Source organism: Homalodisca vitripennis, chromosome X, assembly GCF_021130785.1.
Source record: "Homalodisca vitripennis isolate AUS2020 chromosome X, UT_GWSS_2.1, whole genome shotgun sequence".
Classification (NCBI taxonomy): domain Eukaryota; kingdom Metazoa; phylum Arthropoda; class Insecta; order Hemiptera; family Cicadellidae; genus Homalodisca; species Homalodisca vitripennis.
Window position 1 is genome coordinate 71,294,152 of NC_060215.1, and position 18,280 is coordinate 71,312,431.

Sequence of the window (18,280 nt, forward strand, 5' to 3'; positions counted from 1 at the left end):
TTAGAATTACAAAGCTAGGTTGACCAGCTGCAACGTAGTTATCTTTATAGCGATAATACGTTTTACCCGGGTAGTTTCACTGATAGTGCCGTAAAACTTCATAGTAGTCTTTACTATGTACAATAAACCGATACTACGGTGTATCTAAGAATCTAACAGATCTTAACGGTCTTATCACACAGGCAGACAAAAAGACAGACGGACTGCGATTTTTCTTGTTGACTCCTTCCTTGGACCAAGAAGAAGCTATATAAAACACGTTTTAAGTCTGTAGGGCCTTCCTTAAAAGAGCTATCGCACATGTGGCCAGACGGACAACCATGCATACAGACTAACGATTCTTTGAACTTTTGAATCAATAATGAATAGCGATCTTCTTTGGACCAAGAGTAACCTATGTACCAAGTCTCAACCATGTAGGATCTTTATGTTGAGAGTTATAGCACAGTCGGGTGTACAACAATACGCTTTCAATCAAATGTAAGGTTCTGTTGGATCCTTAATAATATATGAAATTGTTTTAGTGTCAACTATCCGTGTAGATCAAATCGAACGACTTAAAAATAGCGGATGGCAAATAATTGAGAGTAAAATAATACGGTGTAAATATACAGTATCATCTTCACGTCTAACATAATTACTACGCGTGGTATCTGAACGATGAATTTGGACCTGACATCTTGACTGCATGTATAGGATCTTGACTACTTGGTAGTTATGAATAGGATTTTCCGAGGTAGCCAAATAAACTTCGAAGATCGTATAAGATGCTCACCAGAGCTGCAGAATTCGCAAGGGAGTGAGTTCGATCCATTCTATCATTAATTTCCTCTTATACTTTTATGGTTTCCCGTCACCGTTTCTGACTCTGTAGCTGACAACGTAAAACTTACATACATAATTAACGAACAAAATAATTTAAAAAATATTAACTAATAGTTTTGTATGCTATACAAATAGCTAGTAATGAGTTTCTTGTCTACACTGTTTTTACAGTTCATATACAATTCTAAATTATAGTTTAAATTTATGTTTTTATAATTTTCTAGTTATTCAATACAATGTGTTTGTGAATAAAGCAATTAAATTGAAAATTATCGGGCATACAAAATTAAATGTAATAAGAAATTATTTATTTTAATACAAAATTAGGTCTAACTCGGTCCTTTAAAGTATCAATTAGGAAATATTGTTAGTCATATGCCGTACTTTATGTTTTCTTTTTACAGGGGGATCATTTGGATTTTCAAGGTTTTAAAACATATATTTCAAACGTTGCCGTAGTTATCACGCTCTTTCTTTCTTTCAAGATTCTTTTTTTAATACAAACCAGAGTTAGAAGTTTCAATCGCACTTCTTAATATTTACATTACGAATATAATATTAGTACAAACTCACACCCTTATACATTTAGTCGAGTTTTTCAATGTTAACATGAACACAGTTGATGGGTATGCGATAATTTTATTTGTATCATGGTTATGATAAACAAAGCATTGTAAGTAGACACTCAGCATTTTATTCTCTCTATGCACGCAGTCCTACCTCGTTTTAAGAAACGGTCTGGTGAAGCAGCTCTGTAGGACAGCCGCGGCCGACAGACTTCTCCTGGAAACTGACAAGAGCTCAGAGGCACTGGTCCTCTTGGGCACTTCGTGGCAAGTCTGGACGGATAGGCCTGGAACAGGGAACGTGACGGGGCGAGCTGTCTGAACTCCCAGACCCTTGAGCAACAACAGGATGAGGGCTGCAAACGCGAACACCTGCACCAAACACCGACTGCAGTGCCCGGAGATGTCCATTTCCTGTGACGAGAATTCACCGTCGGACAGCTTCTTCGGCATCTCGCACACGGCGCGACTGTCCCCCTCGGTCCATTCTATTCTCACGGAGTTGTTCACGTAAGTGCGTCCGTCCAGTCCCAACCATTCCATCTGCAGCGAGTACACCAGCGCTTCAGGGCCGGCATCGCAAACGTCTTCCTCTGAGTTCATCCCATCCGCTCCTGCTACCGCTCAACCGAGACACCCCATACAGCGCCCCCGTTCCCTCTCACGGCCACGCTCCACACAGCTGCACCATCACCTACATAACCTTGCTTCTCTATCTATAATCATCATTATTTTACTTGCCGGTGTACAAGTTTCAATTACGTTCAGTTAGTATGCATCGGTCAAAATAAATGAACCACATGACTATAAACACGGCAAACACAATTTTATTCTTACTTTTAAGCTCGTTCTCACCCCTTTTTCAGTCATATTATATAGTATATCTATGGAATATGGAGTATATGAAAAATCCTTATACAGACCTAACAGTATATGTTAATATTTTATATGTATCCACGCATAAAAGTTTCTTTCAGTTGGATAGTTTGAAATTTCATAAAAATTTGATCTATTATATAATCGCATTTTTAAAATATGGTTATAACAATTTCGCGAGTCTAGTCCTGTTAAAAACCCCTAAATTTGGATAAAGTCGTTATCAGTATGTGAATGTTGAGTTTACCTCGAGCTCACCTTCCACTTAGTTCTCTGTCTGGAATCTGACACTGTCAGAGACTTAACTACTGCAATCTGGAGTAAAGTCCGTCTGAAGAGACCCAACAAAATGTCGGCGACGAAGGAGCTCAAAATGAACTCTTTTCGACATCAGAAATGCATAGACTACAAAATATAGTATATTCTAGATGAAGAGGTATTTTCATTGAGCACTACGATGTACTAAGTACGGTGGAACAACCTATGAGGAAGGGGAACTGGAGCTAGACTGAGCGTTCACATTGTATCAACCCTTCCCACCATAGCTACATTATGTGTAGAGAGCTCGGTTGCTTCTGCGTGAAATACGTTTATAAAAACAGTGTACCTTAAAATAAATAATATCACCACATAACTGAAAATCTGCGTAACACGATCACAGTTATTTCTTTCCTTATGTGAATATGGAATTTATATTCATTGTATTCGGACAAAACACATATTTGTATCATCTATACATTTTGAAAATCGACTAATGGCTAGATGCTTGGGTTGAGATTAAGTAAAGAATTGTGCATTTCAGATTTCAAGACGAAATTGTAAACAAATACCTACCTCACATAGGAAAAATTCACTTGTATCACTTGTAAATCAGCACCACTTGCAATTTTGTGCGCGCGCGCTTGTGTGTGTGTGTGTGTGTGTGTGTGTGTGTGTGTGTGTGTGTGTGTGTGTGTGTGTGTGTGTGTGTGTGTGTGTGTAAAAGATTAGGCCATTCAGTTCATGAATAATACAAATAAAATCAACAACTTAGGGAGATTTTTCAACAACTCTCAGCTAGCTTTTTACGTATCTGTTAGAAGGGAGAATATATATAAAATTTAACTCAACACAGCTTACGAAAAACATTTATATAGTTCCATTATAAAATCGCTTCTGTTTAAAATTTGAAACTTTATATTTTGGTTCTAAATATATAATTCTTTTGAAAACCATGCCTGTTGAGATTTTATTGAATGTGCATTATAATAATGCAATTCTTAATTAAATACTAATACAAGGTTTTTTTACAAAATAAAAGGGAGTTATTTTTAAACCAAATAAAAATGTAAAACTTTATATCATCCACAATTTTGGTTGGGGCAACACAAAATAAGAGGTTGTTATTTCAATACATTCTATACATCCATTGAGCAAAAAGGGACTACATGACGAAAATTTCAAAACTAATTTCAAATATTCTCTTTGGCATCACCTACAAATCTTATTTTCATTGTGCAAGAAGATACGAAGGTTCTTTATAAAGGTAAATTTTCTGACTATTTTATTTAACAAACACACATTTGTAAATAGTGATCCGATCAATAATCTCCCTAACACTAGCCAAACATCTATAAAGTTTCTGCTTTGTCATTGTAAGTGTACATGAGCGTTTTAAAATTGATCGAAAGTTTGCACAGCTAGATCTTATTATGTCGCTTGCCTTATCATTTGAATCATTACTTCTCCTTTATTTATGCATTTATTCATGTTTTTCTATCTGTGAGCCTATTAGGGCGCCAAAAAGGCTATTCCCATAATATTACATATAAAGAATTTTATATACTAACTCATAACTAATATTAAAGATAATTACTCTGATCTTTACTTATTTTAGAGCAAAAAAGATTGGTCTGTTCTATATCGAGGTCTAGGCTGCAAATTGGCGATCTGAAACCTTTTCCTCTATAACACGTTCAGGTTATCCGCTATTATACACGAAGGGATCAGATGGGTTTTAAACACACTCTCTTACTTATTTCAGGAATAAATAGGTTTTAGGATGTATTCCATTGAAAATGTTAATTTACCATCTTCCAATTGGGGCTAGAAGGAATTCCTGGACTACAATATTTTGCCCTGGTATTACGGAAATATTTTTAGAAATTACGATTCCTGTGATTTCCGCGATATATTGACCAGATATTAACGGAAATACTAATATTATTAGTAATAAGATACCAGATTACTGATCCTGTAAACTTAATTGATTTATATTTTACAGTAGACAGCACAACAAGCTGTAATTGAAATTAGTTATAGATTGGTGAACGACGGGAAATCGAGCTGGGTCATTAGTGACATTACAGAGGAAGCGCGGTACTGTTCTACACTGCCCGCAGCTATGCCTGCTTCTGCGATATAGGTACCTGCAGTGCTGTATAGAGACCTAGCTATCCTTACATACTTATATAATCCACTATACATTAGCTTTTTCTTTTTTTAATACGGAGTACCAATCGTTATTTTCCTAACGTAAACTGAGTAAGCAATACATATTACCATTCTGCTACGCTCAGGTTTTCAACACGACAAAGAAATTAATAAGAAAAATAAACTGAATACATAAATAAAATATAAGAATATTTAATACAAGGCAAATTTCATACTTTAAGACCCTGTATATGAGAAGATAATAAAGAACAAATACAAGCATGCTTAGTTCATGTACATGTTTTACTAAGCTTGCAATGCATGTTTATTTTTTATTTGGAAATTGAAGTATTATGCGTGGCGAATAATATAATTATTAAACGTTATTGCAATACAAACTCACATTTTTTGGGCAGATAACAATATAGGTTTGTATATTATACAAAACAAATAAAGCCAAATTTGAAAAATGCTAAGCTTTAAAAGATTATTCGAAATTATAGATCTATATAACTTATGTGTACTATAACTTGACGTCCCTGTATAAGTAATACATTTTACACTAATAAAGAAGAGGCTTGGTTATAACATTTCTAAGTCGCAACACTTACCTTCAATTAGAAGTCTACAAAATAGGGGACACTCCTGCCTACTTCACAAGTCAAACCTGACTCACTGAGCTTTTTTGAAATTTCGCGTTTAAAAGAGAAACTTCAGCCTAGGTTCCAAAAACATGCCTATATAAGCATTATGTATCATCATTATGTAATCATGTGTTGATCTCCCCCAGTTCTCTGAATTGGCTTGTTCTTGTGCATTACGCCTCAGATTGTAAGTGAATTTAAGCCCTGCAATGGCTTTTACATTCTGCGGGTATTTAAACACCTACAAGTAAATTCTGTTCTCCAAGTACGCTCGAACTCACAAAGAAAGTTGGAATATAAGATTCCCCACTTAATTACTATACTTTGTAACTATTAAACATTATAATTCTTCTAATTGTTTTAATTTTTAAGAAAGAATCTTATAATTTATGACTATGACGCTCAAACTGAGCAAACATTTAGGTCAGGTAATGAGTTTTTTCTGCCTCGGTGTTGAATTTTGTGTACTTTAAGAATATTGCCTTCTACTTTGGTTGATTGTCTTTTATTCACACAGAAAATATATTTGTTGTATCACCATTCTAAAAATATTAGTGTTTTACTAAGATGGTAACGTCCCGATACGCCAATACGCATACACCACAATTGATTAATTGTGATGAGTGTTCAAGGATTTAACTGAAATTTAAGCGTATTGCCACGTATCTCTTGGCTTATTTTCTTCATTTATATATAACCATACTTTTTAAACTCAATTTAGGAGCCCTCCTAAACGATAGTATATGTACGTTATTTGGTATTACAACTATAGTTATAATTTTTTTAATGAAATATTTAAAAACGGCTGTATCAATACGATGTATCAAAATGAAATTAATTTCATAGCCATTCCGATTACAAATTTTAGTTTCAACATATCCAATACTTAAAGCCGAAAATTTCCAAATTCAAACTTTTAAAATCTCAAAACTATTTTACTCATAAACACTGTTGTGATGGGTATGACGTTAAATTGTAATTTTCGAATCGAATATTAAATTAACACCACATCATAAAAAGCCTTGGTTAATTGAATATTTAAAAACTAATATATAAACCAAAATATTTATCTGACACCATCAGGCTAAAACATACTACGTATTATATGTGTCCGGATGTCAAAGAATTTGCAAGCACACTGAGAAGAAATAGGCCCACAAGAGAATCACTATTTTGTCTGCCCCACCCTTGGAAGTATATTGTATTTTAGGACATGATGACTATTAGGCCAAGAAAGCAAATGTTGTCTTACGCAACATTGAGGCATGTAAATTCCAAAAATAAATAACGAATTCCTAAACAGTTTTTAGATTTATTTTGGAGTGGAGGAGTTTAAAAATAAAATTGTTCGGTAACAAAACCATATTTTTCATAAAATAATTACAACATCGATGAGGAAATTTACACAATTAAAGAAGGCACTATCTTAAATTACAGTATTGAGAATCGCCTACTCCTAAATTTATCTCTGAAATTACATTTAAAAATTATAAATTGACGCCATCTTAGTAAATTTTTACTTATACTGTACCTTTTATACGTTGGCAAACATATGTCAGAAATTCGACAACATTGTACAGTAATAAACCAATCCCAAAAGGGAACGCTTTAATTTTGTATTTCACAGTAAAGCAGTAAGCCACGGTACCAAAAAAAGGTTGTTAAATATTAAACCAGAGTAAACTAGTTGAATATCGATTTAAAGTTACTCATCTTGTACCTAAATGTACCCTTGAATCTTTTAAAAAGCCAACATTATGAGCACTGGGTCCCAAGAAAATAACTGATATCAAATAATATTTTACACCAAAAGGATGTCGTTACAGATTTAGAACAATGTTTTTCATTTAACACTAAAATTGTGTTACCCTCTAGCTAAAAATAACTTAAATATATCCGAAATCTTCGGTAATTCTTAATTTCATCCCAAATATGACATCGTTTTTAACATGCTGTTTTTAAATATATGGTTCACCATGTCCCGAAAGCAAAAACACTAATCCAATATTATGACAAGTTTAATATTTAAATAAATATTTGTATAAAATATCACATTAAAGGCGTTGTATCCTTGAATTCGTGGATAGAATAATATTTTAAAATACTTAAACGTCGTATTCCTGAAATCACGGGTACAAAATTTCATACTGGTGCCGAATGTATGAAAATCAACAGTCTCAGTTACTCAGGAAACTTGCAGTAATTCGGTGTCAGTTTTACTAAATATTTGTTCTGAAAAACGAGGCTAAAGGGTGGGAAACGAGCGAGCGATGGACCCATGAAACAGACAGGAGTATCTCTTAGTTTAGTACCAAACACTAAGTCAATGTGAGTATATAAATTGTTACTATTAAAACGTAAATATTGAGCTTTACGCTGAAAAAGAGGTGATCTAGTGGATCTCAAACTTTAGATCAGAGGTTTAATGGTTCCGATTATTTAAAATTTTCAGGGGGAATATCTCCTGATCCCGATATGTCATGTATGTCCATAAAATTATAAATCCTGATTGTCACTGTATTTTCCATAAATTATGTAAAAAACGAATGACGATGTAATAACTTACACCACACCAGTTCAAATGTGGCATACCTTAAGGACACAGACTAGGGCTTTCACTAATCAAAAACCTTGGTTTCTAAACTTCCGTCAAAATCCTTCTGACATTATTCAACTAATACGAATTGGCTAGGAACTTCCAGATTGCACTTAACTGCATTTTTGAATGTTTTCCTCATCTCTATTGTTCAGTTACATTTCCCTGATCGCGATTCAAGTTAAGAGTTTTATCACTTTAAACTAATACAACTGTGATTTACATTAGTCTAACACAACTGTATGGAAATCTAAACAGAAAAACACAAAATCGGAAATTCAAAACATACCATAACTTTTCTCTCATTTCACGAGAGTTAAATCATTAAACATGATTTTATGAAGGTCATACATTTGTTTAATATGCGCTTCAAGACTTTTGGAGTCCAACATGGATAAACAAAACATTTTACATGAGTTTTATACCTTTTCAACGATGTATCGATGTATTTTTAACATTTTGAGTAAGGTACACCCTGTCAATTTGTTGATAAACTAAACACTTAATATTCCCCTATTTGTTTATCCACAACAATCATAAGGGTTGGTTGAGGGAACAGACTTCATGTACAGTATCATGTATTTGTTATGCATTTATTTTGGATTGTTTATGTGACTCCTATGTATAGGAACGATAGCTTTTTCAATGAAAAAAAAATCTGTTTTGATCTATAATGTACATCGTGGATTTTCATATACTAAATGTTTTGATTGTGTGTATTAAACTAAACCATATAAAACAATCAAACACTTCCAAACCACTCTATACACATAATCTGAGAATGTAATATGTGTTGTTATATTATTTTAATTCTATCGATCAACAATTATTTTGAATACAAAACGCCTTATACGAAAAGGCTAAGCTCGCAACTCCCAGTTAGCTATGCACAGTTTTTGATGTTTGTAAAGAAAACGTAGAATGGATTATTTTTGGACGAGTTGGTTCGGCAAACATTCAAGTGTGCAGAATACGCTTACCTGTTAGCTGCCGAGTTAATTTTGGAATCCATTCAATCTATTACTGTTTTCTGACTTTTAATGTTTACTTCATGACAATATGCAAAGGCTCCCACGAATTAGACAGTTAAAACTATTATTATTATCGACTTTTTGTGTAAACCAAGTGTTGTAGTAAAATTGTTTGTTAAAATATCGAGTTTTAGGAGACAAAATGACGCTGAATGATTGATCTTAGGCTTAAAATATGACATTTAAATTCATCCTGTGTTTGTACTTATCAAGTTGAAGTATAAATACTGACTCCTAAATAAATTATCTAATGCAATCACATGTGAAGTTTTGGATTCATGGATGATATTAAAACATAATCTCCAATCTAAACTTATCATGATTTGCCGTTTTATTCCACTTCTATAAATTTCTCGGTTATTGGTTCAAACGAGATAATTAATTAAACCATAAATGATATTGGATTGTCACTTTACATATACCAGTGAATAAATAATAGACACGTGTGCAAATATTCCCAGGACCCTGTAATTGACTAACAAGTTGATTTGATCCCTCGTTTATCATTGGCGATTCACATAGTTGGATAAGAGGAAGGCGCACCATGAAATGAATTATTAAAATATGCTTAGCTGGCTTCCTCTGAAATCCAAAAACTTTCTCTAATATTATTACAAGCTTTTATACTGGAATGTTTAATTAAGTATAAGGTAAATGTCTTTATACATAACATCTAGTTTATTTAAAGGGACTTAGCTTGCTTCAATGTATTATTGTTTCCATATAGAGTATTAATATTATTGGCATTACTTTTGCAAATTTTACGTATTTATGGAATACGTGGCTAAATCGATAAATGTTTTTAAGTGAACAATTCATGTCACATATATGATTTAATACGTTTTAAGTAAGTAACAAAAAAGTGGTGACGAAAAGGCACTCATCATTTCTAAAAATTTACATTTGACACTGAATTACTTCATTTGTTTATTTTAAAGATGAAAGTTCAGTAAGTCACTTTAGAGATGATGCGTAAATATCATGGCCGAGCACAACACAGATCGGTGCCAAGGTCATTCTCAACGTAAATAAATACCTTAAGTTCCATATCACAATAATTGATTTTGTAAAAAAACTGCTACTAATTTTATATCTTACGTTCTGTCAATATTTATATAACTTTATTTTTTTAAGAAAGCTTTATCTTTGACCGATTTATGAAATAACAATCTGCTTATAACGTGTATAGTAATCTACTGCTCTACGATTATTTTAACAGTTCCAAAATAAGACTCGATGAGCAAAAATTTTACCTCGGACACTATATAAACACTAGTTGGCAAAGAACCCACAATTCACTACCAATACGCACTACCGCACACTTGCAGGCATGTATGCAATACGGACGGGACTGCGGCCTAGATTTTGGCAATGTCGGGACGCGACGCGGCTCGGCTCTTCTTCGTCATCCGGCATCCCGCCAAGTTCGCCCAAAACAGACGATGAGCGCGCTCAACAAACGGTCATCATGATCGGCGCCACTCACTTTTTTTCAAAGGTAAATGCCAATGCAGTGCCTATGTAGCGAGCAAACTGTGCACACTTGATACATAACACCGCATCGTCGCGGTCGTAAGAGAGCTCCATACCACCGTTCTGTCCTAGAGGTACACTCGTATAGTTGTGTTGTTTAAAGGTCTAACATACAACTCATCTTGAAACCATCTCGTAGAAAGAGTTATAATTTTTAAAATGCTTAACAAGTTTTTAATTTGTTTAAACTCTGATGACTAAAAGTCAAAGCAATTTTATGTCCTAGCATTTAATTTTCGAAAACGTACAAAATACACATGAGTACAACGGAAATCAAATATACGCTATCGCCAGTTCTATCTTTCCATTCATGTCCAGACATGGGGTCACTGTAGTTGTATAGAGTCTATTCCCTATTCGAACGCGATTTCTCACTACTTCCTTCAGCGTGTACTACTATATGAACATCCTACACGGGCTACCAATCTGAGAAGGGATCTATCTGTAAATACGATTTCGAGCAATATATACAGTAGCGACAGAGCAATAACCAATCTCAAACCTCTACTGTCATCAGTGCGTCAATACATCTATAGTTGCTACTACAGTCGCAGCTACATATTTTTTCCAGAGGAGGCAAGTCCTAAAATTGCCACTCTTTCCCTCCAATAACCAAAGTTAATTTTAATTTTTACTTTTATTCTGCTTCTAAATTAGCTTGCAAATAATCAAGAAGCTATTAATAATTATTACTCGTATTATAGTCGCGGTATTTTGTAGCAATGATAGAACTGAAGTTTATAGCTTGTTTAATAGAAAGGACAAACCAAAACAATTACATATATGAAACTTTTTATATGTGCAGTTTTTTAAAAATTACAACATGTTAACATTGCCATGATTATTCAGGATGATTCATAAAGATGAAGAAACTGATGGAGCTCATTCTACATGCAACAATATTAAAATAACGTTTATGTAAACATGGGTTCGGATAACGCCCCTTAATCTACATTAACATAATTTCAGGAAGACCTCGTTTTACACGGTGAGCTGAAATTCAGGCGAAGTCTTTAGCTAGCCGTAACTCGCTAACGAAGCATTTCCCGACCTATGTTCATATAAACTTTTTTAAATTATTTTTGCATGTAGAATGAGCTTCCACAGTTTCCACATATCTTCGTGAACCAACCTGTAAATTAGGACATTAATATTACTTACTACTTAATATTCACTTACACCTTCACAATAGCACAATCAAAAGAACTAATATCTGATATTCTTTCAAGCTAAGAAAATCCACTAGCTGTTTTTATAAACGAAACAAAGTTTCCACAAGAATTTTGTTGAAAGCACACATACTTACAAAGACGCTTTGTAATAAACTGCCAAGCGATACAAAAATGATTAATATTATTTTTAACTTAATACAACTTAACGTTTTAAGATTTTTGGCTTTAAATACATTTTTAGATCGGGTAACCGTCTAAGTGTTGCTTATAAATAATAATTTTAAAAGTCGGTTCAGGTTTTTAAAACATTACCTAAATATCTATCCATTTCGAGGCCATGCCATTTAAAACCTTTTACATTGACCAATTCCTCTTTGTTTAAATCTTTTAGACAACTGCCAGCCAATCTTTTCTTCTGATTTGTTAGCCCGTTATGTCGATTTAATTTATTTGAGATTTGCGACGTAGCTAAACAAAACGTCGAGCGGGGCGTGATTACGGGCAAAATGAAGTTGGATATCCCTTAGGCTGGACACCCACTAAAGGAATAAGTCGTGGGAGACAAGTATCGAATCATTTGTCGGAAAAATTTTGTCATTTTGCTCCTTCAATGAGTAATAGCTTGTGACTAAGACCCATTTTGAATCGAGATGTCAAAATAAAGCTAGTTGCTGTTAAACCAGCGTAAATTAAGAAAAAGAATTTCATGTTGCAGAGTGCTTACCTCAGTTTGTCCAAATGTTTGGTACGTTTCATCCTGGTTGAGATGATCTTTACTAGTAATATCGTACAGCACTAGCTTCGCCTCTGACATTACCAACAGTTTGTCCCCATATACCAATTCGTCAATCACTTCTTCTGACATTTTGAAATGAACAAGTGACACAAAACAACACAAACAAACATACGATGTATGCAACTAAAGTAAGGCTAGGTCAATTTGCCGCTGTACTCGTATGTGCATGGACGGACCTTTCGCTTCCGACGGTTGTCGTGAGACAAAATTTGAGTTAGGTGTCCTACATCAAGTGGCTCACAGCGTCCGGAGACAAGCGCTCACATGGTCGATACAAACCGAGTACAGTGACCCATTCGAATGCATGGAGATGTAGGTGTCCGACAAAAACAATTTTGAGGAGAAGATTGATTCGAAACACTTGCTTCCGACAGTTTACAATACCAATATGCGCCCAGTCCTAGTGTTAAAGGCAGCCTAGCTTGAACATAAGACTTGCTACCTCTGTGCTTGCTACCTTGCTGACTTGCTACCACTTTCACTGAAGAGGCGCAGAGCTGGCCTCCCCTTATTTCAAGGTGATGTGACTATGACCATATAAAATATAGCGCCCGCTATCCCTCCTCATGGTTCTCTATCCTCAACCGTACCCATCCTGAATATCCTGTCACTTCGGAAGCAAGCGCAAAGGTTCTTTTTGGACTAAGTGCAAATGAGAACTTCTTGTCATAAGAGAGCAGAAACGTAACAATACATGGTAATGTTTTGTCAAATTTTAAATATTTCACCCATATTTATAGTTAGGGTTAAAGATTTCAAGAAACGTAAAGAACTATATCTAAACTATTTTTAAAACTTTACTCTTTTCATATAAACGAGTATCAAGTATTTTAAATTCATTGAAACATCAACATGTTGATATTTACAATTAAAATTAATAGCAACAATTTGCCACTATGAATTTGAAGACGGAAGTATAGCACGTGTACTTGTCTTATGGCTGAGGACGGAAAGATATATTGAGATTCAAGCAGCGATAAGATATTCATCGTACACGTTCCGCCACTCTTCGTTCTTGTCCAACCTAAGGATATGTTGAGGCGCACACGTGATCTAATCTTAATTTTTACATACTGAATCGAGGGATGTTTTTTAGTTTCTTATCAGGAGGGCGCGGAGGTGTCACTGAAGCCCGCAATTACGACCAGAGGTATTTCTGATTTGTACTTTTTTACAACGTACGATTTGGAACGGGAAAGTACTGATCATAAATGCCCATAGCCGAAAAAGCGTCCTTCGAGATCGAAAACCTCGATGGGTGTTATATCGATTAATTACCTAAGATAAGATTATGTTCACACTTTCATCTATCAAATCACATAATACAAATAGCGGACATGGAGAAAGGACGGGATTGTTAGCTTTACTCGATGTTTGTTAATTACTGTTATTGTTTATTTAGTCTTTCCGATACCTGTTAATCGTTTCACATGTTTACAAGAAAGTTGACTGTATAATACACTTATATAATAAAAATGAAGTTAATTCAACAATAGTAGTGATTTCCATGGTCTAAAAACTGGGGGAGTTTCGGGTTTTCTTCATTTATTCTCCAAATAAAGAAAATTGTTATTAGTCCAAAAGACCATTTTAGCGAAGGTCGGCAGCGAAATTACTGTAATTTCGAGTGTTTGGGGAGCATAAAGATTTTTTTTAATATCTGGAATTAGCCCTTCTAACACAAACATTTACTTGAAAAAAATAAATAAATAAAAATATGGGTTCTAGACGCACCTAAAATGTAGATTGTGTACACGATACATGCATAAATGAAGGATATATTTTAAACTTAATTATTACAACAAATACTTTCAACGTCATATAAAAAATTAGTTACAGTAAGTAATCAACTTATTTTAAAAAGAAAAAAATCGTTAGGTTAGAAGTACCCTTAAGCAAATGTGAACTGTGAATTTTCAGCCAGTAACAAATTATGGTACAAGTTAAGGGTGTGTGTAGTTGCTCATACGCGCGCCAAAATCATTCACTCATTGGTTTGCAGATTCACAGATACAAATATATAGCATATTAAAGTTTAATTTTTATCTATTGCTTAACAATTACTCAGAATCGAACAACGAATTTAGTACAGAAGAAATATTTAGTAAAGAACGACTGTTTCTCTGACACTACAGCGGCTCTAGTTAACTTTTACGGCTTCTTTCTCTTGCAGTAAGTATTTCTCGAGAACTTAAACCATTTATTTTTCCTCTCTTAAACAGCAATAGTATACTGGAACAAAAATTCTTAAATATATATATATATATATATATATATATATAATACGCGTACGTGCGTGCGTGCGTGCGTGTGTGTGTGTGTGTGTGTGTGTGTGTGTGTGTAATTTCATTAAACATTAAATCATAAAAAGTACTTGCTCCGCGATTTAATCTTCATTGATATTTAATTAGGATATTGCCATTTATACAAATTTAATAAATGTATATATCACACCACATAAGACTTGTTTTGTTTATGAATATGGTGGTTCTAGTGCACTTTTGGAGACAAAAGTAAATGAACGTAAATTTCTGTCTAATTTACAATATATCAATTTAAAATTTAAAACAGAAAATCTCTTGTCAAAGGTTGTTAGCTTCTATGGAGTTTTATGAATTAAATCAATTTAAATTCTTTATCTGTAATTGTCTTTTTCCAGTGACTAAGTGTAAGTTAACTATTTTAATCATTTCTGTATTCTTTTTTCATCTATGGCAAATGTACTTCGAATTATTCTAACTCTGTAATTAATGTAATCCCAAATTTATCTTTAATTCGCTCTAAGATTACAATGTCAGACTTCTTTTTTATTCTAATTCATTTAATTTATTATATTATTTACATCTTAACTCAACTACTTTATTTAAATTTTCTAAGTCCATTTAGTAAGACTATTATTTATACTACGAAATATTTTTAGAAAAAATACCGGAATCTTTTTTACAATTGGAGCAGATTTTCTAACTTAAGGTATAACATTTCTTTCAATTAAAAGGTCTTCACCAGAATTAAACAAATTGTTCAATCATCTACTATTACTTAAGTTCTTTCAACTGATTATAAGGAAATTAAATGATTACTTTATTATTGTTTTGTGATTTTGAAGTTTGTAGTATTGTATTATCTTAAAACATCTCACCATTACCATTTTATATTGATCTACATTAAATTAAATTTTAACAGGAATTTTATTTTTAAAGGTAGATTTAATGTTATTTATTTCATTTTTGCTGAAATTTACGTTCACAGATGTTTTCTTCATTTATTAAGCGAAAATTTCAAATTTTCTTCCATTCTCATTCCAAATTTTCTCTTTTAAAACAGTGCTCCAGTTGGTGGAAGTGCAATAATTATTTCACCTACAATAGCATCTTTTTTATAAAAATCTAACTATTGCTTGATTTTGTAAAATGTTATCTGTATGTCTAGAATTCGTTTCTCTATGTAAGCATAACAAATGTGTTCAGTTGCAGCTTTGTCTAATTTACTTATACCAGGATCTCCTCTTTTGAATTATTTTTCAAGCTTTTTTCCAGACCCTAGATACAAATAGCCTAGATTGTACAATTCAAATGGTAAATTGCTAATGAAATCCTTTAAAAGGCCACTACCTTCGTTCGATTGGTGGTAAGTTGATAAATTTATTGCTGGACAATCTTTCTTTAAATAATTAATTCCGTCTGGGGTTTCAATCAATTCATCAAGTTTGTTCTAAATAAATTGTTTTCTTATCGTTCAAACATATTTTCTTTTCGTTGTTTCATATTTTTCTTGAGCATAAATGTAGTCAATAATACCACCAAGTTTTGTTACATTATCGATATATCTGTATTCAATTTTATCATTAGAATATATTCGTATTCCATATCCTTCGATTTGATCTTTGTTTTCTAAATTTTTTGATTATATTCAAAATTCTTTTTCCTCTACTTGGTTTTGCTATTTTAGCTGAAGGGTCATTATTTTTATAGATTGAGTCAGATTTACATAATATCTCAGTATAATTTGTATAATTTTTTTGAAAATATAAATAATCTTCGGGTACATTGTTATTTGTTAATAATCTCCATTAACCTTGAGTTCCTTCATATTTTAAATCATCAATTTCGTGAATGCAATTACGTTTAAGATTCACTGGTAAATTTCCAATCATAAAACTTTTCTTTTTTCTATCCCAATAGAAATCCAATTTGTCATCGTTTGCTCTAGGAAGAAATTGTTTACCAATTTTACCAATTATTACATATGTTGTTCCAGGACTTATTGGCTCAATTACTAGAGATTCGTCAACAGTTATAGGTCTAAACTGCGCTGAAGATGGTGGTTTTAGTAATTCAAACTCTTCTTCAGATTCTGGTATTAGGATATTTGCAATTTGTCACACACCAGGAACCATATATTTATGTGAAATGGATTTTGTATCAATTAAATACTTTATATGGCACATTATATGAAGGGATTCTAAAACATTCTAAAAAAGGGATTTCTTTTTGTGAATAAAATAATAGTAAATAATAAGATAGTTTCTAAGATGATAATAAAAAAAAGGAAAATGCAGTTGTATTGTAACAATGTAGTGTTTGTTTTTATATAGTTGTTTAACTTTAAATCACCTATTACCTAAACATAAATTTTCTTAAAATTTCCAAAAATTATTCAATTAATTCAATAATTTATACAATATTTGAGCTGACCACTAAATGTGTGAATACAAATCATCACTTAAAGAAATATAAAGACATAGAATTTTTTATATACCTAATTTTATCATATTATGAGGATTTATAGACATTTAAAGTGGGTATTTTGGACAATGTTTTAATCAAGCCGAACCAAAAACATACTGCAGAATTTTTACATTATGTACACGAATTACGACTTTAGTGTATTTTAGTGATTTATGTTTTAAGAAAACAATTTGTTGTAATAAAACGTAATTTTAAATTTTAAAATTATAAAAATATATTCATTAGGGAAATTACATTTTATCTCTAACATTTATGTTATTGCATTATTACAAAATACACTTGTCTTTTGATAAGGTAATTTTAAGGAGCTGTGACTGAATCTACAGGACTGAATCAGAACATGAGCCTGATTAGGCCAACAATACTGTTTTACTGGCAGACATACAGGGCCGAATCAGAACATGAGCTTGATTAGGTCAACAATACTGTTTTACAGGAAGACCTACATGACTGAATCAGAATGTGAGCCTAATTAGGCCAACAATACTGTTTTACAGGTAGACCTACAGGACTGAATCAGAACATGAGCCAGATTAGGCCAACAATACTGTTTTACAGGAAGACCTACATGACTGAATCAGAATGTGAGCCTAATTAGGCCAACAATACTGTTTTACAGGTAGACCTACAGGACTGAATCAGAACATGAGCCAGATTAGGCCAACAATACTGTTTTACAGGAAGACCTACATGACTGAATCAGAATGTGAGCCTAATTAGGCCAACAATACTGTTTTACAGGTAGACCTACATGACTGAATCAGAACATGAGCCAGATTAGGCCAACAATACTGTTTTATGGGCAGACCTTGTACCGTTATTTAGTTTTATTTTATACAGTACATATTTTAGCAACTCTGTTTCTCGTTACTGGTATATAAGCTACATACGATGTTCTTGGAACTAAATTCTTGGCGGATTATAAACTAATTGGCACGCGTAGTAATTGTTCTCTCGTGAACTTTGTAGCTGCCGATCCTGCTGCCGGGCAACACCTCGCGCGCCTTGTCCTTAAGTAAATTTTTAATTTCGTATTATAAATTAGCCTTTTCTTTCGAGACATCTAATTTTGAATATAATA

At 33.1% G+C, this 18,280-nt stretch overlaps 2 protein-coding genes across 7 annotated transcripts in view; one reads left to right on the forward strand and one right to left on the reverse strand.

Moving 5' to 3' along the window:
• LOC124369175 (SRSF protein kinase 1-like) overlaps window positions 1-18,280 on the reverse strand; it is a 108,121-nt gene that overhangs the window by 61,878 nt on the left and 27,963 nt on the right. Inside the window, exons 1-2 of one of the 6 annotated variants that reach the window (XM_046826974.1) lie at window positions 10,204-10,350; window positions 1,546-2,107 (exon numbers count right to left, since the gene is read on the reverse strand). The exons of 2 other annotated variants lie outside the window; for them this stretch is intronic. In XM_046826974.1, the coding sequence (XP_046682930.1) occupies window positions 1,546-1,994 (449 nt within the window). In that variant the 5' untranslated portion in view covers window positions 1,995-2,107; window positions 10,204-10,350. Of the gene's footprint in view, window positions 1-1,545; window positions 2,196-10,203; window positions 10,351-18,280 lie in introns of those variants that run through there. 3 more of the 6 variants (XM_046826975.1, XM_046826978.1, XM_046826976.1) reach the window with 3 other exon arrangements.
• LOC124369177 (protein ANTAGONIST OF LIKE HETEROCHROMATIN PROTEIN 1-like) overlaps window positions 10,473-18,280 on the forward strand; it is a 62,542-nt gene continuing 54,734 nt past the window's right edge. Inside the window, exon 1 of the mRNA XM_046826985.1 lies at window positions 10,473-10,557. The gene's annotated coding sequence lies outside the window, so the exon portion shown is untranslated. The remainder of the gene's footprint in view (window positions 10,558-18,280) is intronic.